Below are 19,605 nucleotides of genomic sequence, written 5' to 3'. Positions count from 1 at the left end.
ATATATTATTCTGAAATAGGCCATTCCACATAAGTACTTTTTCTTAGGAAATTAACGTTTATTTGGGCACTAGTACTTTTAGTCAAGTAACATTTCGAAGGCATGGCTTTTACTTGTAACAGAGTATTTTAACATTGTGGTATTGCTACTTTTTCTCAGGTGAGAATTTGAGTGTTTCTTCTAACTCTGGAAACCATTTAACAAAAAGAAAAACCTGATTAAAACAGTTATTTTAATCTGTAGCAATAAATCTAAAATACTCATACAAACAAGGGCATGTTTACTCAATCATATTCTTCCTCAAGTGTTGAGGCAATCCCCTCCAATCCCCTCATTTTTCAACAAGGCCTGCAAGCCACACAGGGAGACATACAAAAAAATATAGTGTGTATGTGGTATGACTCCGCGGAAGATGGGAAAATGGGCTCTGAAGTCATTGTGCTTTTAGTATACTTTCTAAGGGTTAACAAAAACCTAAAAAGCAGTTGACAGTGTCAGATGAGATCATTTAAAATGTCACTTTTGTAGAGTATGTACAAAAACGTACAAAGACAGAAGAAACAAGAAACTTAAATGCATTGTCTTTACAACTGAAGTGTTTTAGCAGCTTTAGTACACCCTATAACAAAATAAGTGCTTTTTTTTGGCACAAACTCTGCTTTGAACGCTTTGTGTGTTCATGATCACAGCTTTATCAGATGGCTACATGGCCTTAAAAAAATCGTAAAACTTTGCTGCAGGAGGACACATTTGACACAGATTTGACCCAATTGGCAATTCCCTACTATAAATGTTAATCCAATAGTCCCAAATTTGACACTAACTAAAGAAAAAAGTCATTTTTTCCCTTTTTCCTCTCCAATCTGTACTACATTTAGGGCATTGTGAAGTGTCTGCCTTTGTTTGGGATACTGAGTGAACAGAAAGACAAAAAGTGACTTAATAACAAAGAGCATATTGATTCAAACTATGAACAAAGAATAATCTAAGTTTGAAAATAAATATTTTTTCCTCTCCATTAAAAAAAAAGAGCAAACGGAACAACATCTGTGTGTTTTCTTCGTCTTTCCACGGTAGCCCAACTCTCTCAGAGGCACTGAGAAATACGGACAATATTCTCTTTTCGATGGGCATGCAGTCCACAGGATCACAAGAACCCTGACAAAAAAATCCTGTGGAGCAGTATCCATTCACTTGTCGGCCGCTGGGTTGAAGATGATAATGGTTTACATCCACTGGAGCAAAAGAGACCGATCACCTCAGCCTGAATGGACCATCTGCATCTCTTTTTCTCAGTCACTTTTTCTTTCCCTAAGCCACATAGTTGTACTGGTTGGGGTTCTCCTTGTCACGCTCCATATAGTCCCTGTCAATAAGAGACTCTATCCTCTTCTTCAAGTCAGCAGGCTGAAAGAAAAGAAAGGACAGAGAGCAGGTAAAGGTTAACACACGAGGCACATGCCAGTATATCTGCTTGTTTTTATACTTGGAGGTGGGAGGTTGTTACAGTGACAAGAAGATTAATGCAAGACAAGGCATCTTCCCAGGGTAAATGACTATTAAAAAAGTATTTTCTTGTACAAACCAGTTTGGATCTGATTTCAGTAGATTTGTCCACAACCTATCAAACATTAATTCAACTTTTTGACAGTATTGTCAGCTTATGGAGTGGTAGAAAATGACAGAAAATCTGAATATACCATTCAATGATGCAGTTATTGATTAATTGTTCAGCTGTTAAGTAACCAAAAATAGCAGTAAAACGATTTCTAAGTGCATTTAGAAACCGTTTCTCAGCTTCTTGGTTTGTCCACCACAGCAACTGAACAATATTTACCAATAAAATGTCCCTCTAGGTCACATGTGTCAAACTCAAGGCTCGGGGTCCAAATCAGGCCCTTGGTGGATTTAATTTCGGCCCGCAGGATAATTTCTAATTACTATTAGATCTGGCCCGCCGGTATATTGCACGCACACCTTCACTCAATCCTGAGGATTCCCTCAGCTCAGAGCCTGACCCCAAACATTGATGAACTTGCACCCAAGATGAGATGCCAAGTATCTGGCTTGAACTAGCATCACAGAGCAGCAAACTGAGTTTAAATGGATGTTTCCTGTTGCACTTTTTTTCTTGTGACAACAGGGCATGTTTGGTTTTTTCTTTGAGGGAAATAGTTTTTTTGAAGCTGTTGTTGGCCTGTGGAAAAATGTAATCATAAGAAATGACTCCGGAAAAGCTGCAGATAGAGCCATGAGAAATGAATGCAACTGATTATTTAATGTTTAATGTTTTTTTTATAGGCAATAATTTAAGCTTTGTTAGTTCCAGGTTTAATATGTGCAATAAGTTAATTTCAATAAGTTTTGCAATAAACATTGAACCAGTCCGGCCCTCGACTAGTACCGATTTTTTAATTTTGGCCCACTGTGTATTTGAGTTTGACACCCTCTAGGTACATAATAAAGTCAAAATTCTTTAGGATTTAAGGACTGAAACTCTCAAACTTCAGTACTGACCTGACCCACAAAAACAAGTTAATATTATTCTGAAATGTTTCCTTTATAACTGATACTGTATATAGACATAATAATATCATTCTGGTAAAAAATGGAAAGCAAAACAGCTGGTTTTAAATGACTCATAACAAAATAAACCCTGTGACTCTGCTTATGATAAAGCAAGTACACCAATTAGATAACAACACAACAGATACAGGGATAACATTATTTAGAACACTCATATCAACCCATATATACCAATTAGAACATGTTTGTTAATAAAAGAGGTCCAGTGTTGTGTTAATCACCTTGACAGGGAACTTGAGCTGGTTGTACACTTCAGACATCAAGAGATTATGGCTCAGAGTCTTCCTCATCTTCATGATCCGCACGATGGCAGCATCAATCTGATACTGACGATCCTGATAGACCCTTTCTGTGGTACTGGCTTGCTCCTCCACCTGAGGGAAGACACTCAGTTAAAATACTTCATCAAATACCATGAAAGGAGGAAAGTACGGTGAGATAGTATCATACCGTTTCTTTCATCTGGATCTGGTTTATTTTGATCCTGAAGAGCTTGTGTCGGAAGTCATCATTGCAAGAAAACTTGTCCCCATCCTCCACATCTTTGCTTTTTGGGATTTTGGTGATGACACGTGCCTTCCCACAAGCAAGTGACTGCAGAGTCCGGCGCAGTTCACTGTCCTCTGTAAACCAACACACACAGGGACAGTGTTTTACATCAGTGGTGCTGCATCACGAGTGCTTGACTATTGTAGTTATTTCTTCATGGAAGTGCTGCCAACCAAACTTTGATGTGAATGGGATAACACAAACCTATTCCGGTTGCCAGTTTGATCTCCTCCAGTGTGAAGTCCTCTCCTTCGTTGAACATCAGCAGCACAAGCGTTTGGAAGAGGGACACCTGCAGCTCCTTCTTGCCCTTTTGTAAGAAAAATCAAAGAGAAGAAATAAATCAGAATGCCTTTATTTGTCTCTCAGCAGGTGTGATTTATTTTGAGTGAAGTGTGTTTAACATTAAGCTTTATTCACTGAGTGAGCAAAACACCAGAGCATCCTATATTATAACCAAAATTAGGGCATATGCAAGTTTTCAAAACACATAAAATAAGCTCAAAATAAGCAATAGACTTTCTTATCATTGCCAGTAAACAACAAAATGGCGCCAAAACGTGCCAAAATAGGGGTAAATATGAGCGTGTAATGTTTCCATCATCTTAATTTGTCTGACTGTTACATTTCCCAATAAAGTCAAAAGCCAGATAAAGGTGGGTTTTTTGTTAAGTGGGAAAGAGGCTTCAGTGATGTACCTCTTTATATTCAGCTTTTAAGACACAATGGCCGAGTGTAGATTGCCACTGCAGCTTCCTGCCGCTGTGTTTGCCCAGGTAGAAAGTCTTGAAGATCTCCTGTAGTCGCACCATCTGGATAAAGATAACAGAGGCGTTACAGAGCAACACTCACTATATTTATTGCACGGCAGGTTGGAAAAACAGTATGTTTCCAGAAAATATCGCTATTTGCTCAGCAGCACTGACCTCAGCAGGCAGGTGCACTTCCATGGGGACATAGGTTGGCCAGTAACCCATCGTGAGGATGTTCACCGTCAGCTCAATGTTGCCTGGGATGTTTTGGCACTGCATGTACTGCGCAGAAACAAGTGACACACATGGGATGTTATCCTGCAGCCAAATGCAATTCTCCGCATTAGGTTATTACTATAAGAAACTGAAACCCTGTGTGGTGAGGGCGTGCTGTTTCAGGTGTCGGTGAGGTGAGGAAACAGGATCCATGAAGCCAATAATAAATCCAAGAGTTTGAAAGCTTAATGGATTTCAAAACACTGCACAGAGGTTTTAGTAATAGTATGAGGAAGGATTTTACAACTCTTTTAGCAGTGATAATTGCTTTATCTAGCAAGAATGGCAAGACAACCAGTATAAAAAGCTTATATCATTACAAAGTAACCTACAAATTAGAGGTGAAGCGATTGCCTGATTAACCAGTTTGGAGATTAACATTAAATTAACAGTTTAAGTCAACATAAACCTGTCCCTATCACAGTTTCTCAAATATGAATCTTTTAAAGTTTATTCGGGTGATAAATATAATATATTTGAAGGGGCTATTATGATGTGCTTTTTTTTGTACATTTTCTGAAATATATATAAACTCAACAGATAAGCGATACATTAGGAATTGGCAGATTTTACGATAACGGAAATAATCTTTAGTTACAGCCCTTATAGCAAGTATTCAATTGCCAGGTGACATTCCTTTTGACAAAGTATTAGCAAGGTGCAAGGACCGGCATTTTGTTCTGCAGCCCTGTATCTTAAACCCTACCACCCTAGTATAATGTCTGTAATATTAAACTGCCTTATACATAATCTCACCATCAGAACAATCCAATATGAAACTCACACGATGCTTTTACAGATTCAACCCACTTTTGTAGTTCTCACCTGTTTGAACTGCACCATGATGTCTTTAGAAAGCTCCATATCCTTGAACATGCCCTCCAGTTTGCTGGTGAACGCTGCTCCACATTCTGAGGAAACACAAGTCAAAAGTATTTAGGATCAAGAGTCCCCTTCTGAGATTTATCTCACGTTGTTTGTGACGTTTGTGTGTGTAAAGAAGTGACACTGAAGGATTAAACTCACCATGTTTCAGCTTCGACAACATCGATTTTTCAGCATCCACAGAGGCGCTTTTCCCAACCAGCAACCTTTTGGCAAGGTCCTTTTTGTAAAAGGCCTCAAAAACATCCTTTCCTACAATGACAACACATCATAACATTAAGAACACAGAGTTCATAAACTCAAACAAATGTGATAGTAAAATAAAGTAACCATTACCATAGATGAATCTAAAAATAATCATTATTTTATCCAGCATCTTCTCCAGTTCTTCGTCTGTTGCTTCTTTGTTTCCTGCCCTTAACTTTGAATCCACGTGTTTTGCTGGAAACAAAAGTATATTTGTACCACGTGTTAATGCATGAAGACTAGGATTATCAGCTGATTTCATGACACAGGAGGAGGTATGAATGTGGGACATGTTAGCTGACCTATGAGCTCTGCAGGTTTATTTGGCCGTTTGTTGATGAATGTCTCGAAAGCCTCCTTCATGGCGTTGACAAACTTCTCGTTCTTTATGAAGCAGATGTCAATGACGTGATCCACCTTGTCCTTAAAGTCCAGCAACTCTTGCACCATTGTTTTGTCTTTTTCTGGATTGATTACGATTGTGCTTCCAAAAGCCTAGGTTTTGATTTTCAAGACATTGAAAACAGCAGTTAGCAACAGAATATGACAAACAGTTCCTGAGAGCTCAGCACCTATATGGCGCTTTTTCTTGAGACTTTTATCTCCGTTGATGCTTCGTACCTTTATGTATTCTATCCAGTGCTGCAGGAGGACCTGAACGCCACCTCGCACTCGACTGAAGAGTTGATAGAGAAGAGACAGATCCTGAATTCTGTTCTCATCCAGCAGGTGAGTCAGACCTGAAAGTTTCCAACAAGAAAGATCAGGAATCAAGCTGCTTTTAAACTTTCAAGAGCCAGGCTGTGGTTTAAAAACATGTTTTTGCTTAGGAAGGTTCCTAAGGGTCGACATGAGCGCAAGGTATTTTTATACAATCATGCTAACTGGGATTAAAGTCCACTCATAAATATGAGTTGTGTACCTTTTTGCAGAGTAGTCGTGAGATGTTCACCCAGCAACTGCTTCTCCACAGTAGCAATGAGCGGTTTTCTGAACAGGGAAAACAAATAACTCATGTTACAAATGAATCTTTGTGTTTGTGAAACTGCACATTGAATACTACAGTGTAGGACTCACTGTGTGCTCTGATCTAAATACGTGATGACTCTGTCAGCCTCCTCCTCCAGGCGCTTGCTGACATGATGGAGATAGTCTGGGACCTACAAAAAGAGAGCGGAAAGGAGCCATATTTGAATACATCAATCCATATGATTTGTTTAATAAAGAAAGTCAGACCAGTTTGAATAAAGTTATGTTGAGTCAAAAATCCTAAATCATAACTCTCACGCAACCAATCATTTCATGTGTTTCAGTTTTTAATGTCATTTAAATATGTAAATACTGACATAATGAACTATATGTGACGGCTAAATCTTGATTGTGCATATATATCACACACAGTATAAGTATTGAGAACATTTATATATAAATATCTATTTTACTCTTCTTACTTTCTGTCTGAATCAAGCTAAATCTTTTTTCAGCTGAGATGAAGGAAACCCTTCATCAGTCTTGTACTGCATTCAGATCTCCTGTAGCTATGGATGTGTTAGTGTTCTTGTGTGATGAAGTCCTTTCAGTTTCATTCTGAGTAACTAAAATAAAGGTCATGTTCTAGATGCAAACATATCATAATACTGGACATAAATTGTGTGACATTGTGTCCAGTCTTGTAAAAAGAAACCATGGAAACGAACAATATAAACGGGCCCAGAGTACGGGCGTCACATAAATCACCTCTCTCTCCTGCATCAGCCTCTGTCCCTCTGCAGCGTACAGGCGATTAGTTTCCTCCAAAAAGCGTTGCTCAAAGGAGTCTTGATAAATCTGTCAGGGATGGAGAGAACACAGGTTTAATTAAAGCCATTTGTCAACAAGAGACTGACAACTCATCACACCCTGGTGCAGGTGATAATCACAAATACCACAGCTGCTAAAGCATCACTTTTCTTTTAGTACAGGAAGTGTTTGGATCATTAATATAAAAAGTAATAGTCTGTTACCTGCAGGTCAGAGAGCATGCTCAGCAGGCTCCTCAGTAAAGTGCGGTCTATCGCTTCTCCGTTTCGCTCCATCTCTATGAGCAGCAGTATCCCGTCGATGGTTTTACACTGGACCTTCAGATCGCTGATGATGTAGAACCTGAACAGCTCCAGACCCATGTCCCTGCACACCACAGAAGTTGTTCAAAATTTTATTTTTAAACATATGAATCTGCTACATGCTAATGTACAACAGCAGACTTCAGGGATCACTCACCAGATAGATGGCAGCATTGAGTTTTGTAAAACATAGGTACGGTCCAAAAACAAAAATATACTCCTAATCATGATCTGTGAAACAAAGACAGACATAAAAAGTTAGGAATAAGCAGTGTTCACATTGTTATTCTTTTTCAAACATGTAACCCTAACCCTGTTTGATAAAAACAGTTGTAAGATGGCTTCTGTGAGTTAACTGTCTAATTTTGAGAAAATAACCATGATCTTAAATTGGGTTTGAGACTTTACAATACATTTAATATTTATGTTTTAAGTCCCCCAACTTCATGGAAGTTCAATATTCAAATCAGTATAAGACCATTTAAACAGGAACATTTGACAAACAAATCGCAAGGAAAGCAGACCTTACATAAACAGACTTTCAAGGGATATGAAAGCCACCACTTCACTTATAAAAGTTATGAAACATACCATTTGTCTGCAGTGATCTTGCCAGCATTTGTCAATTTTCTTTAGGAAAAGCACACTGTCCAAGGCATCCGTATGAACAACGTTAAGGAAAAGATATTTTCTGCAATATGACTGCATGATCATCACTACGCAATGCAATACTACGATAGATCCACAGACATAAATATGAAGATGAATAAAATAGTGAAGGATATTCTCTGAATTGCTCAATTTGTGACTTGATGTGGTCTTCACACACGGCCCTCAGCTGTTTGTAAAGCTTGGCAGATATCTTATGGGAGCACAGGTTCTCAACTGCCTGAGGGGACAGAAAGAAAAGTGTCAAAAAGGAAAGTTTAGTTATAAATGTGTTTCCTCTGGGGGGTGAACAGGTCAGTAGTGATACCTGATAGAGCTCTTCTAGGTTGTACTTGATTGAAGTGCTGTTCTGTATGGCCTCCACCGCCTCCTTCAGCTTCTGCCAGGTCTCCTGCGTGTAGTTCTCAGGCAATTTGGGTTTTTCTGTGTGCAAAAAACCCCACAAAACAGTTCTTATAACAATAAATCAGTGGACCTCATTGAACCATAATGCCACTAAGCCAGTGCTATTATAAAAACTATTATAGCAAGATGGTCCTGACTATAAAATAAATAAACATGGTTATTGAATGTTGTTATTAGACATGCTATAGCCTCAGATTTGCACTGGTTTGTTTTTGGATGTGTATATTTATTTACTTTTCATCCCTTTATTGTAAATCACTTTGTACTGCACCCACTGTATGAAAGGTGCTGTATAATAAAGTTATATTATTATAACTATTAATAATGAGAATGAGTCATCTCATTAAATTCATCTATAAAAAAACGTAGGTTAAAGTTCCCAATCCTACTCTATAGGAGTATTACTGTTACTTCAGGAGAGCAATAACAACTTCATTTTAGATATTTTATATGTAAACATTAAGCTTGGCCGTTAGAAACTATATTTATTAGTTTTACTTTAGTCTTTATAGTCTTATTAGGATGTCCTATTATGATTGTTAGAACCTATTTGATGATAAATGAGTGCCTCTAATACATTATTTTTCTAACATATCAAAAATATGTATGCCTACATTTCTGTTTACTGAGCCTAGAGTCATTCCCATATTGACACAATTAAGGAAATGTATATTTCCTGACAGATTTGACCATATAGGAGAGCAATTATTCAGCTAGGTTTCTATTATTGTTAAATGTACATTGAATTACAGCCTTCAGGTCCTTTTACAGCCAATCTCACATCACAATAACAGATTAAATGTTCCACTGTGGACTTGATAAAAGTTTATATTGCTGATGTTTTGGAGCTTATTGCACAGTATCTCACTGTTTTGTGTGTGCTACCTTTGAAGTTCTTGATGACTAGTTTCTTAGCCGCCCCGGGTTTACTGTTGGAGAAGGTCCCGGAGGAGCCTGCGGGCTTCGTCAGTCCGTTCGCATGGTGTCCCGTCCCGACACCGGGCAGGAACACGGCTTTGCTTTTGTTATTGGAGCAAGAAGCAGCAACGACGGCCGCCGCAGCAGCCTCCTCAGCCATTTTCACATCCAGTCCAATGATATCCACTGAATCCTCAAACCTCAACTTCTTCTGGATGTGCAGCGGGGAGCAGGAGGAGGAGGAAGAAGAGGAGGAGGAATTCAGTGACTTGTCAGCAGTGTCTTCCCTCTCAGAGCCGTTTATTTTCCTCTTCTTCGGAGATGTGATGTTACCGCTGTCGGGTTTGACATCAGTAGCCACTGGTCTAGCCTCCTGGGTTGGCGGTGGTGGGGGATTAGGGGAAGATAAACCTGTTGGAAACATGAAAAAACGGGGATACTAATTCTTTAACAGATTGTCTTTTTCTGGTGATCCAAAACGTCCAGGCTCGCCGGGAGATGAGCTCAGTGTCCGATAGCTTGTGTGTGTCTCAACGCGGACGGAGGGTCCTTTTTACCAGTATAAAACTGATAATAAACAGTAAACTACTCAGCTTCACTTGGATCTAGCCTTGTCTCTTTCTTGTTATTACTGGCAGGAGAAGAAAGATGGTCGGCTATTGCTTCCTCTTTTCGCCTCTCGTGTCTCACCGCGTTGCACAGTCGTTAAGTATGAGCGGTTAGTAACTGAAGCAGCCGTCAGATACTTATTCACAGAATAAATGTAACTACAGCAGAGAAATAATCTCATGTGATACTAAAACACCCGTCGGAAAACAGGGAGGAAATTTCGCTCAAAAAAGCTAGTCGGTGACCCACCGGAAGTACTTTGTACAAAAAGTACTTTTTGCACAAGCGTGTTTTTTTCGTGCAGAAAACAGTGCTGTTATCTGCTCTGGCCACAAGATGGCGCCATGTCACTGATCGCCATGGACTGATGTCACGTTTACCATCATGAATTAAGCAAATATGAATGAATAAAGAAATATATTTAAAGGGAAATGTACTGTCTAATTTATCTATATATATATCATTATACAGTATGTATACATTATTATATTTTTTCATCATAAGACTAATTGTACTCTTGTTTATTGCGCTCACTTGTTTACATTAATTTAGACCACATAAAGTATTACCTTGCTATTATTTCACAACATTTGTGTTACCATTACTTAGAATTAAAAAAAGTTTAAAAAGCATATCAAAACCTAAATAGTTCGATGCACATACATTTAAAGGTTGGTTTTATGTGTTTGTCAGACAGAAAGTTAATTCAAAGTACGTTGTACAAGCATTACAACAAAGTTAACAAAATGGAAAAGAAGACAATTCCCAAAATAGATAGAAGGTGGTTAAATCCTACATTGGAACTACAGTTGTTGATTTCAATAAAGGTTCTATAAAAAAATGGTTACTTGGGTGACAGAAGACATGCCGTGTAACGTAAACAACTGTCGTAAAATGAAGCAAACCCTTACAACTCTGGCCCTCCACTGCTAAACAGGCGTGGAAGTAGAGAAGCATTTCTTGATATATGAACTGTCTTCTATTATCTTATTGTGTTTATCATACACATATCTGCGCAGTAAGTCCGGACAAGCTTTGTGGAAATTGAGGAACGCGGTAACCGTTACAGCGACCAACGAGGATGTTTAAAAAGTACGTATGTGATGATTTCTGTGTTGTAACGTTAGCTAACCACAGCTAGGTGGCTAACGCTAACTGATTAGCAAGTTAGTTTTGTTGTATGCTCAAGTTCAATTAATGAGACAAACAGACATATTTTATAATATCGGTAAGGTCCTGTGCTATTGCAGTAGACCGGGCCTGGAAAACATATCTGTTCAAATGTATCATTCATATGTGATCTAGATATTATTCATTCATATGTCTTAACTAAGCAATACGGCCCTGTATTTTAGTAATCACAATGATGAAATTCACCTTTCTTCTAATTAGGTAAAGCTATCTATTTGTTCAGATTGAGTTGTAATGAGAGTGAGAATTACACTATTATTCATTTATTTGTCTGGATGAGATTTAAGAAGAAAGCCCACTTGCTTATGTATGTATTTATGTATCTACTTTTTAGAAAAAACAAGTTAGAGCATTCTGTTGTATCTCTTAAAACTATAATTGAATCCCCTTTCCAAATATCTGTAATCGGTGGGTGTCATTGCTTTTGGCTCTTGGTTTTTTAATCAAATATCATAATTAAACCAACACAATGGTTACTGCCAATATTGGCCACAATGTGGAATCAGTGAGCTCATGTTGTGTATGTTTGTCACATGTTTAGGCTTACAGTATATGAGTTATTTCACTTGAAAAATAATTACAGCTCTGTTGTCAAAAAGATTCCTCCATGTGATGAACATGTGACGAGCAGTTGCCTTTGTTTTGTTTTTAATGGCTGTATTTGTATCTATACTAAAAGCACTTTCTGTTTACTGTTTCAGATTTGATGATAAGGAAAATGTGTCGAACTGTATCCAGCTGAAAACATCAGTGATCAAGGGCATCAAAAATCAGCTATTGGAACAGTTTCCAGACATCGAGACATGGCTCAATCACATAATGCCAAAAAAAGACCCTGTCAAAATCGTGAGATGGTATGATTCAGTTATTTTCTTCATCAGTTTTCTTAAATGCAGTGTGTTTTTAGTGGATTGCCTTTTACATTTTTAATATTTCTATTGTTATCCCCACAGCCATGAACACATTGAAATCCTGACAGTGAATGGAGAACTGCTCTTCTTCAGACAGAGAGAAGGACCATTCTACCCGACCCTCAGACTGTTGCATAAATGTAAGATCCTAAAATGCCAACTAGTATATGGTTGTTTATAATATTAAATGCAAATAAGTGGACTAAGAAATCTTACTGAGAAGAGGCAGGCATCAACAAAAAAGGAGCTCCATGCACACAATTAACAAAAAATAAAAAAGGTTATATCTGCCCTTCAGAAGGCAGTGATTATAAGGATCTTTCATTTCTGTAATGCAGTGTGCCTTTGTATGTTTTGGTTATGACTTATTAATCACAAAGCTAAGTAAAAGTCTTCCTTCTCTTTTTTCCAAGATCCTTTCATTCTTCCCCACCAGCAAGTAGACAAAGGAGCCATTAAATTTGTCTTAAGTGGAGCCAACATCATGTGCCCCGGGCTGACGTCGCCAGGCGCTAAACTCTACCCAGCTGCAGCTGACACAGCAGTTGTATCCTTTTAAATATGATGCTGCATACTTCACAAAAATATATTTGTGAAGTGTTCTTGTGCTATCAGGGGGTGTTTCTCAATCGCGAGTAAAGCTGCTGCAGAGCCACTATTTCAAGCATACTACGTCATCGAGTGCCGCCGAAGTACTGTTCCAATCTCCAGCATACTTGGAAATCTACCGAGCCCGGCGTACTCCGTTTGGAGAAATATCGAGGCTGCACATGAGTAGACTCCGCGGTCTTAAAATCCCCACAATGCTTTGCGCACGGACCAATTTCCCCAAATCTGTGGCGGAAGATGTAAGGCGGAAGATGTAAGGCGGAAGATGTAAGGCGGGGCCTCATATGACGCACACCTGCACACTTGCTAGCGTGTTCCACACTTCGTTTTCCGAATGGCAGGAAGTATTCTTGACTCGCTTCTGAAGCAAGATGCTCGGCAGACATGTGCTACCAAGCAAGCGTACTCGCGATTGAGAAACACCCAGGGTGTGCGCGGGGTCTTAAAAAGTATTAAAAGTTGATAAATCAATTTAGCGAAAATTAAGGCTATTAAAAAGTATTAAACAGCATTTTCCAAGGTATTACATTTTGTAGCTTATTTTCAATAAGTATATAAATTGTCCAAAGAGGTTGTATTCTAAAGTTTGCCTGAATGTAATCATTGCGTAGGTGTGTAGTGTGATTCTGTGTAGTTTATTTATGGCATCCCGTTGGATTTGACGTCATCTGAACGGAGGCCTGTACTACGAAGCCGGATTTTCGCTTAGCGAGCTAACTTCAGGGAACACTCTGGGTTTCCGGTCCTACGATGCTGGTTCACTTCTTAGCGGGCTAGATCTCCATGGTAACTTATGCTGAACGGCTAGCCTGGTCCGGAGCAGGTTAGGTTGCAGGATAAGAGATCAACTCAGTGAAAGCACCACCTGCTGACCAATCAGAGCTCAGTGTGCGGAGTTTAAAGCGATCAAGTCATATTACAGGAGAAAGGAAATACAGTTTAAATTGCCGTTGCAGGAAAGACGGCCGGCAAAAATCACCGACTGTGTGAACGTGAAAATGAATAGAATATCCCCTCCCATCTTCAGAGCAATCTGACTATTATAACATTAGCGTTAAGAAAGCTTACTTAAATATCTGCCACAACATAAGTAACCGGATCAAAGTAACATTACGTACAGTCCGCGGCACTGTGAGTGCAGACGTCGATGTGTCCCATTATCATTCATATCATATCACATCATAATGTATCATATATTTCCTTATTTGAGTCAGCTTCTTGAGCCGTATCTGGCCGTGCAACACTCACAGTGTCACATACTGTATGCAGAAGTATTATTTTAAGCAACACATAAAGTTGACGAAACACTCGAGTCAAATGTAATTAAAGTCAGATCCACTCGTGTCTTAGACGGGGGGCAGTGATATCATAAAACTGTTAATGTATGCATTCAAACACTTTTTCTTTTACCAGCTGTATTCAGCTTGCAGGTGCAGCTATGTGGCTTTTATCCTGGATAAAGTGTTTAAGTCATGGATGTTTAAAGTTTAACGTCTTCATATTTGTCTAATATTATAGTTCACTTTTCATTCAGGAAGTATGACGCGCTGCGCTGTCAGTACGCTTGTCCATGTTTGTGATTGGTCGAATGTTCCAAATACCACCCTTTTTATGTGAACGTGCACCTAACTAGATAGGACACGGCTGGCTTGAGTTAACGAGTTGATAACCAGCGTCGTAGGACAGTTTAGCGAGAGCGCGTTTGTTTTGGATTAGGTAAACCGGGTAACTCAAACATATCCAGGTTAGGTTGAACCGGCTTCGTAGTACAGGCCTCAGGACATCGCACGCTCACTGCTTGATAGCGCGCGAAGGTCCGTTTACGCCGGTTGTTAAACAACATCGTTATGGGGAAATGCAAGTTTGCGTCCAAATGGTTGGAAGATAGGACAATCAATACTGTGTATATATAGTAAATGTGAGGTAAAGTGTGTTGCCAATGAGGTCTTAAAATGTATGGAAAGGGTCTTAAAAAATACCCTGGCTATAGAGCTAATTATTACTTCCAAATCTACAACAAAAATCATTGTACAAATGTTTCTTTAACAACTGGATGCAGGCCATAATGGCGGAGGGAAAACAATTTGCACTTTGTGTTGGCATTATGAAGATGTCAGCAGACAGCATGTAAGCCTTTCTTTCACGTTTAAAAAAAAAAAGCATTAAAACATCCTTTCTGCTTCTGCTCTTTTGATGAATAATAATCTTTTTTTTTTCAAACAGAGAGAAAGTCAACAAGGGAATTGGTATTGAGAACGTTCATTATCTGAATGATGGATTGTGGCACATGAAGACGTATAAATGATGACATCACCACCTGCAACGCCTGCCCCCACACCCCTCCCCCACAGAAAGTGCGGTGCTCGCATGGGCTCCACGTCACCTGTTTACACCTAAGGACTTAGCTGTGTAACCTGCTGAAGGCTTTGAATTATTTGCCATTATGCACAAATAAATGAAAGATCTTGCTTTAAACCTCAATCTCAGTTATTATGCATTGTTTCCAGTTTTAGGTGTGAACGTAGCCTCGCCCAGTCATCAACTGGTAAACATGAGAAGATCGTTTTACTTTTGACTTCAGGTTAAACTTCCAGGATATTATATTAAGTTGATGTTACTGTGCTATACACAACTAAACTGTTTTGTGACAGCAATCTACAGGAGGATAACCATTACAATGTCAAGCACTTTTCAATGTCAAGCTCAGAGTTTCCAGCCCCTTTAGAGACTGTGTTTACTTGCTATTCACGTAGTTTGTAGTTGGAGTAATGACGTGGCCTTTACTCACTAGCCAGGATCTGAGGATATTTGCATATGAAGGAGTGGAAGCGTGATACAGGTGTGCAGATGTTAGACTGGTTATGCTGCTTCTATTTGCTCCAGTAATGCTTTACAGTCAATTTCAGGTGATATTCTAAAGTCTAAGATAAATAATTCTCATACAATAGCTAAAAAAATCTACCACCATTAAGGCAACGCTTAGTTTTTCAGTTAACAACTGCAATATTTTATTCTCTTATTGCCTAGTTGCAGAAAAATATGTACATTTTGTTTCAAGATTACAAGAACATATTGGTCAAGGCAAAACCTAAATGTTAACAAAGCTAATGGTACATTTATTTCCCTTTAACAAAAATCCTTCACAGTATGTTTACCAGGTTTGCAGCCCAACATGTAATCAGTAATTCATTTGATTTATTATCATCATCCAAAAGTCACATTTCTTAAAAGTACTTCTGATAATCACATTTTTTTTTTTTAAATTAAAGTGGAACAATGACAGCTCCACTGAAAAAGTAAAGTAGTTCAGTAACACAGGACAATAGAAATATACTGAATATTAGGGCTGCACGATATATTGTTTCAGCCATTGCAACACAGGATGTGATCATGTAAGACAAATGAACTCAAACAAGTCATGCTCAAACTTCTTTGCTGCTTGAAACAAAAGAAAAAAATCACCTTTTAATTTAACATGACTATTCTCAAAGGAAGATCTAATAGAACATAAATTACTCCAACTTTCAAATTTTTCATACAAGAATTTGTTCATAGTTCAGTGAGAGATAAGCAGGTTCTTCATGCACAGCAAACAACCAATCACAATCATTTTCATCAATTATTCAATCAAAACCAAAGCAGGGTCCCGAAAATGGGCGAGGAACACGAGAAAAAAAATCGCCAAAAAAGTTAGCTCAGTTCAGTAGAAATCTTTCGGCTACAGAATCTACCTGTATGTATACTTCAACATCGTGCAGCCCTAGTGAATATACTTTCCCCAGATGTCAACACTGAGGTACATCATTCCAACTTCCAGATAATCTAGTCTCATGGTACAAGTTTGTTAAATATCCCTGCTCGATCTTCATTTAAAAGAACCGCACACTCATCACCTCAGTTCAACAACACCACAAACACATTTCAGGTGCTGATTGTGCCAACTGCAAAAGGTACAAATATACATAAAAGAGTTATTCCCACCCATGATCCATTTTACAAACATAATTAGAAAAACATCTCAACAGTTAAGTTTGCCATCATAGAAGCAAAACACATTTCAAATGCCACGTACATATTAAAAGGAAAGAGTCTCTAGTCGTTGTCTGAACCTTCAGGAGGTTGAAATACTAACAAGTCATGGAAGTCGTGGCCGTAAGGACGTAGTCTGTAAACTCCAAACATCATAACCTGCATTTGATTGGGCGACATCCCGTTAAACGTGACTGCCAGGTCGGAGCAGCAGCCCTCCACCACATTAGTGGGGTTGTCCCTCATGCTGTCCGTTATTAAGCTGTCCACACTCTTGCTGTTAAAGAGGCCCTTTCCGTGAGAGTCTTCTCCGTTCTCTGCGAACACACCGGTGTATTTGAGACACACTGCCAGCTGCTTGTCCTCACTCATCGTCCACAGGGCGTGTCCTCTTTCTGGACATTTTTCTTCATCCTCTAACACATTCACTAGCCTTTTCAGCGCTTCATAACTCAGAACGATGCCACTTTCATACGCCACATACTCCAGCTCCCCGGACTTCATAGCGTTGCCCAGATAGAAGGGCTCCTCGGGGTCTTTTGTGAGCACCAGGTGTTTGAGGTTCTCAATGATGGCAAACGTGGTCGCTTTTGCCACAAAGAACCAGCGCAGATCTCCGGCGTTCTCATAGGCATGCTTCAAAGCTTTACGTAGCCTCGCCCAGTCATCTTTTTCATTTAAGTCTACCGCCTCCAAAGCCTTGGAGGACTCAGAGGTGTAGAACACAGCCTTGTCACAGTGTTTACTCCAGGTGTCCAGCGCAGTCGCCCAGTAAACCAGGATCTTTGGCTGGACCATGATGATGCAAGAGACCCGGACTTGATTCACCAACTCCAGCACGTGACTGTCCGAGAGGCGAGTCAGCTCGTCTTTACTCGGGGCCTTGACGTGATGATGATGATGTTCGCCCGGCCCGTGCTCTGTGGCGGGGCTGAAAGTACCAAATAGTGAGAGTCCCAAGCAGAAGATGGCACCCATGGCCATCCCCTTCATGAAAGAGCCTCCTTCAGACAACATGTTGACAGCAGACACTGGAAGGGAGATAAATAGCCAAACATTAGCTGAAAGGGAATGCTTCTCAGAATAATCTTAAAATATAGTTTGATTAATCTGAATTAATCTTTAATTTTCTCACATTAATGTTGCTCTAATGGTCTCATATTGGGCGTAAATCATTCACAGACTCTGAACTGTACAAAATGTGCGAGCTTGCATACATAGAAAAGCAAACAAATACATTATGACTGTCTTTACACCAGCTAGACGTTTGTTACAGAAATGATTGTAAGATTTGACTTATAAAGCCTTTCATAGAGCTTTTGCTGTAAGGGTTTCTTAATTATAAAATGAGATGCTTGATAAACTAAACCTATGTAAAGTATTTTATAACTTCATTTAATGTGGGTGAATTTCTCTAGCTGTGTGTATTTATACATATTCAACAGCTGTGTAACATGTATGTTCGTTTATGACTGGAAAGACTAAAACACTTCATTACACTAAACCTTGATGAGTGAAAGCAGAGACACAATGCTCCACAAAGGCCATCACTTATAACCAGTTGAGCAGCTGTGACACAACTCGGTATCTAAAACAAATGAGGAAGCTGCACTTACTAAGTTGAACTGTGATCTGCTGGCTTAGTTGTAAAAAATAGAACAATTGTATCTATGATCAATTGTTCATTAGGGAAAGGAAATGAAATTACTAAGTTTTGTCCACATACAAAACAAACATGACAGGTGACCTATCATCAAAGGTACACGTATGAGGAAATGATATGGGGTAAATTGTGAATACAGACAGAAAGAAGAATACAAATACGAAAGGAGCAAACAAATAGTATTATGAAAGCTATTTTAAAGACTATATATACACAAAATATAATTATGTGAGAAACTGTGTAGCTCGTGTGTAATGCGTGACAACTTTACTGCTGTGACAGTAGGTTTAGGAGTCCTATTTATTAATGTGCACTGTCCGATCTGACAGATAAACTAAACTATTTCTATACAACAAAGGAAATATAGTTGAGTATAAAAGTATAACTCGTTAATGAAATGGCGTAAGCCTGTTTTTCTTGTGAGACAAGTTGAGCAGCTGATCAGGTCTCAGATGGACTAGACATCCTTTTGGATTAGACATTACGGACATGTTATAACGTTTTATTAATGTCGACATTTTATCTATTACGTCTGAACAGCTAGCGTTAACATTAGTTCACTTCATAACATTGAATCCGAGAGTTTTTAAAGTCTTACCAGCTGATAGCTAACTGTTAGCTTCCTGTCTCCGTAGCGTTTACACTAAACGTCTTGTTAGCAACATACATAAAACAAGTAAAGGATATATACTGTACCTAGCAGGAGTAATACGACCTTGTGAGAAAGTGTCCTGCTTCCGTTCTCCTTTCAGCTGCCACTGCTCCTGTTCGTCGTCAGGAGAGTTAATTAACAGCAAGGTGCATGTTCCAAACTGACGGCAACTTCCGGGTCTGAAGTCACGTGACTCTGCTGAGGTCAAATTCCTTTGTTTATGTTGTTATGATATGCCAACAAATGAATGTTCTTTTATTTGTATTATGTTGTCATTGTTAACTGATTGCTGGGTTGATTATGATATATTTAGGGTAAAGCTGCTGAAAAGATCAACCATTCATATTTAATAGGGGAAAGAAATACAACTCTGTAACATGACCTAATTTTACGTGCATTTTTGTCGTTTTTTGCGCAAAAGTCCAGTTTTAATTTTGAAGATTTGATTTGAAGTTGTTATTTGTGCTGATGCATGTTACTACTGCTAATACTACTACAATACATAATACAATTATAATTAAACATGATATCAATTATAAAATAATAATTAATA

General features: G+C 38.8%; 3 protein-coding genes across 3 annotated transcripts; 1 reads left to right on the top strand and 2 right to left on the bottom strand.

Moving 5' to 3' along the window:
• Nucleotides 1-214: 214 nt before the first annotated feature.
• Nucleotides 215-9,812, bottom strand: cul4b (cullin 4B). The gene is made up of 20 exons (XM_034137992.1): nucleotides 9,356-9,812; nucleotides 8,373-8,488; nucleotides 8,182-8,285; nucleotides 7,988-8,057; nucleotides 7,554-7,627; nucleotides 7,298-7,460; nucleotides 7,032-7,121; nucleotides 6,372-6,454; nucleotides 6,217-6,284; nucleotides 5,916-6,034; nucleotides 5,597-5,789; nucleotides 5,385-5,489; nucleotides 5,190-5,300; nucleotides 4,989-5,074; nucleotides 4,062-4,169; nucleotides 3,834-3,947; nucleotides 3,340-3,445; nucleotides 3,037-3,209; nucleotides 2,808-2,960; nucleotides 215-1,407 (listed from the first exon to the last, which is right to left on the bottom strand). The coding sequence occupies exons 1-20, from the start codon at nucleotides 9,810-9,812 to the stop codon at nucleotides 1,312-1,314; spliced, it is 2,589 nt and encodes an 862-aa protein (XP_033993883.1). The 3' UTR covers nucleotides 215-1,311.
• Nucleotides 9,813-10,881: 1,069 nt separating this feature from the next.
• Nucleotides 10,882-15,189, top strand: mcts1 (MCTS1 re-initiation and release factor). Its single transcript, XM_034137462.1, has 6 exons — nucleotides 10,882-11,089; nucleotides 11,890-12,042; nucleotides 12,142-12,239; nucleotides 12,513-12,646; nucleotides 14,768-14,835; nucleotides 14,932-15,189. Exons 1-6 carry the CDS (start codon nucleotides 11,079-11,081, stop codon nucleotides 15,011-15,013), a joined length of 546 nt encoding a protein of 181 aa, XP_033993353.1. The 5' UTR covers nucleotides 10,882-11,078; the 3' UTR covers nucleotides 15,014-15,189.
• A 497-nt stretch (nucleotides 15,190-15,686) lies between these two features.
• Nucleotides 15,687-19,231, bottom strand: c1galt1c1 (C1GALT1-specific chaperone 1). Its single transcript, XM_034138034.1, has 2 exons — nucleotides 19,097-19,231; nucleotides 15,687-17,768 (listed from the first exon to the last, which is right to left on the bottom strand). The coding sequence occupies exon 2, from the start codon at nucleotides 17,752-17,754 to the stop codon at nucleotides 16,801-16,803; it is 954 nt and encodes a 317-aa protein (XP_033993925.1). The 5' UTR covers nucleotides 17,755-17,768; nucleotides 19,097-19,231; the 3' UTR covers nucleotides 15,687-16,800.
• Nucleotides 19,232-19,605: the final 374 nt, after the last annotated feature.

This window comes from Trematomus bernacchii, unplaced genomic scaffold, assembly GCF_902827165.1.
Source record: "Trematomus bernacchii unplaced genomic scaffold, fTreBer1.1, whole genome shotgun sequence".
Taxonomy (NCBI): domain Eukaryota; kingdom Metazoa; phylum Chordata; class Actinopteri; order Perciformes; family Nototheniidae; genus Trematomus; species Trematomus bernacchii.
Note: the sequence above shows the minus strand (reverse complement) of the source record. Positions and strands in the feature narration are given on the sequence as shown.

Coding starts and splice junctions, on each gene's coding strand:
- mcts1 (XM_034137462.1), top strand. Junction 12,240..12,512: donor CCTCAGACTGTTGCATAAAT/GTAAGATCCTAA, acceptor CTTTTTTCCAAG/ATCCTTTCATTCTTCCCCAC. Junction 14,836..14,931: donor AAGATGTCAGCAGACAGCAT/GTAAGCCTTTCT, acceptor TTTTTCAAACAG/AGAGAAAGTCAACAAGGGAA.
- cul4b (XM_034137992.1), bottom strand. CDS start 9,812: ATGTTTCCAACAGGTTTATCTTCCCCTAATCCCCCACCACCGCCAACC. Junction 7,628..7,987: donor AAGATCACTGCAGACAAATG/GTATGTTTCATA, acceptor TTTGTTTCACAG/ATCATGATTAGGAGTATATT. Junction 3,210..3,339: donor CAAACTGGCAACCGGAATAG/GTTTGTGTTATC, acceptor GTTGGTTTACAG/AGGACAGTGAACTGCGCCGG.
- c1galt1c1 (XM_034138034.1), bottom strand. CDS start 17,754: ATGTTGTCTGAAGGAGGCTCTTTCATGAAGGGGATGGCCATGGGTGCC.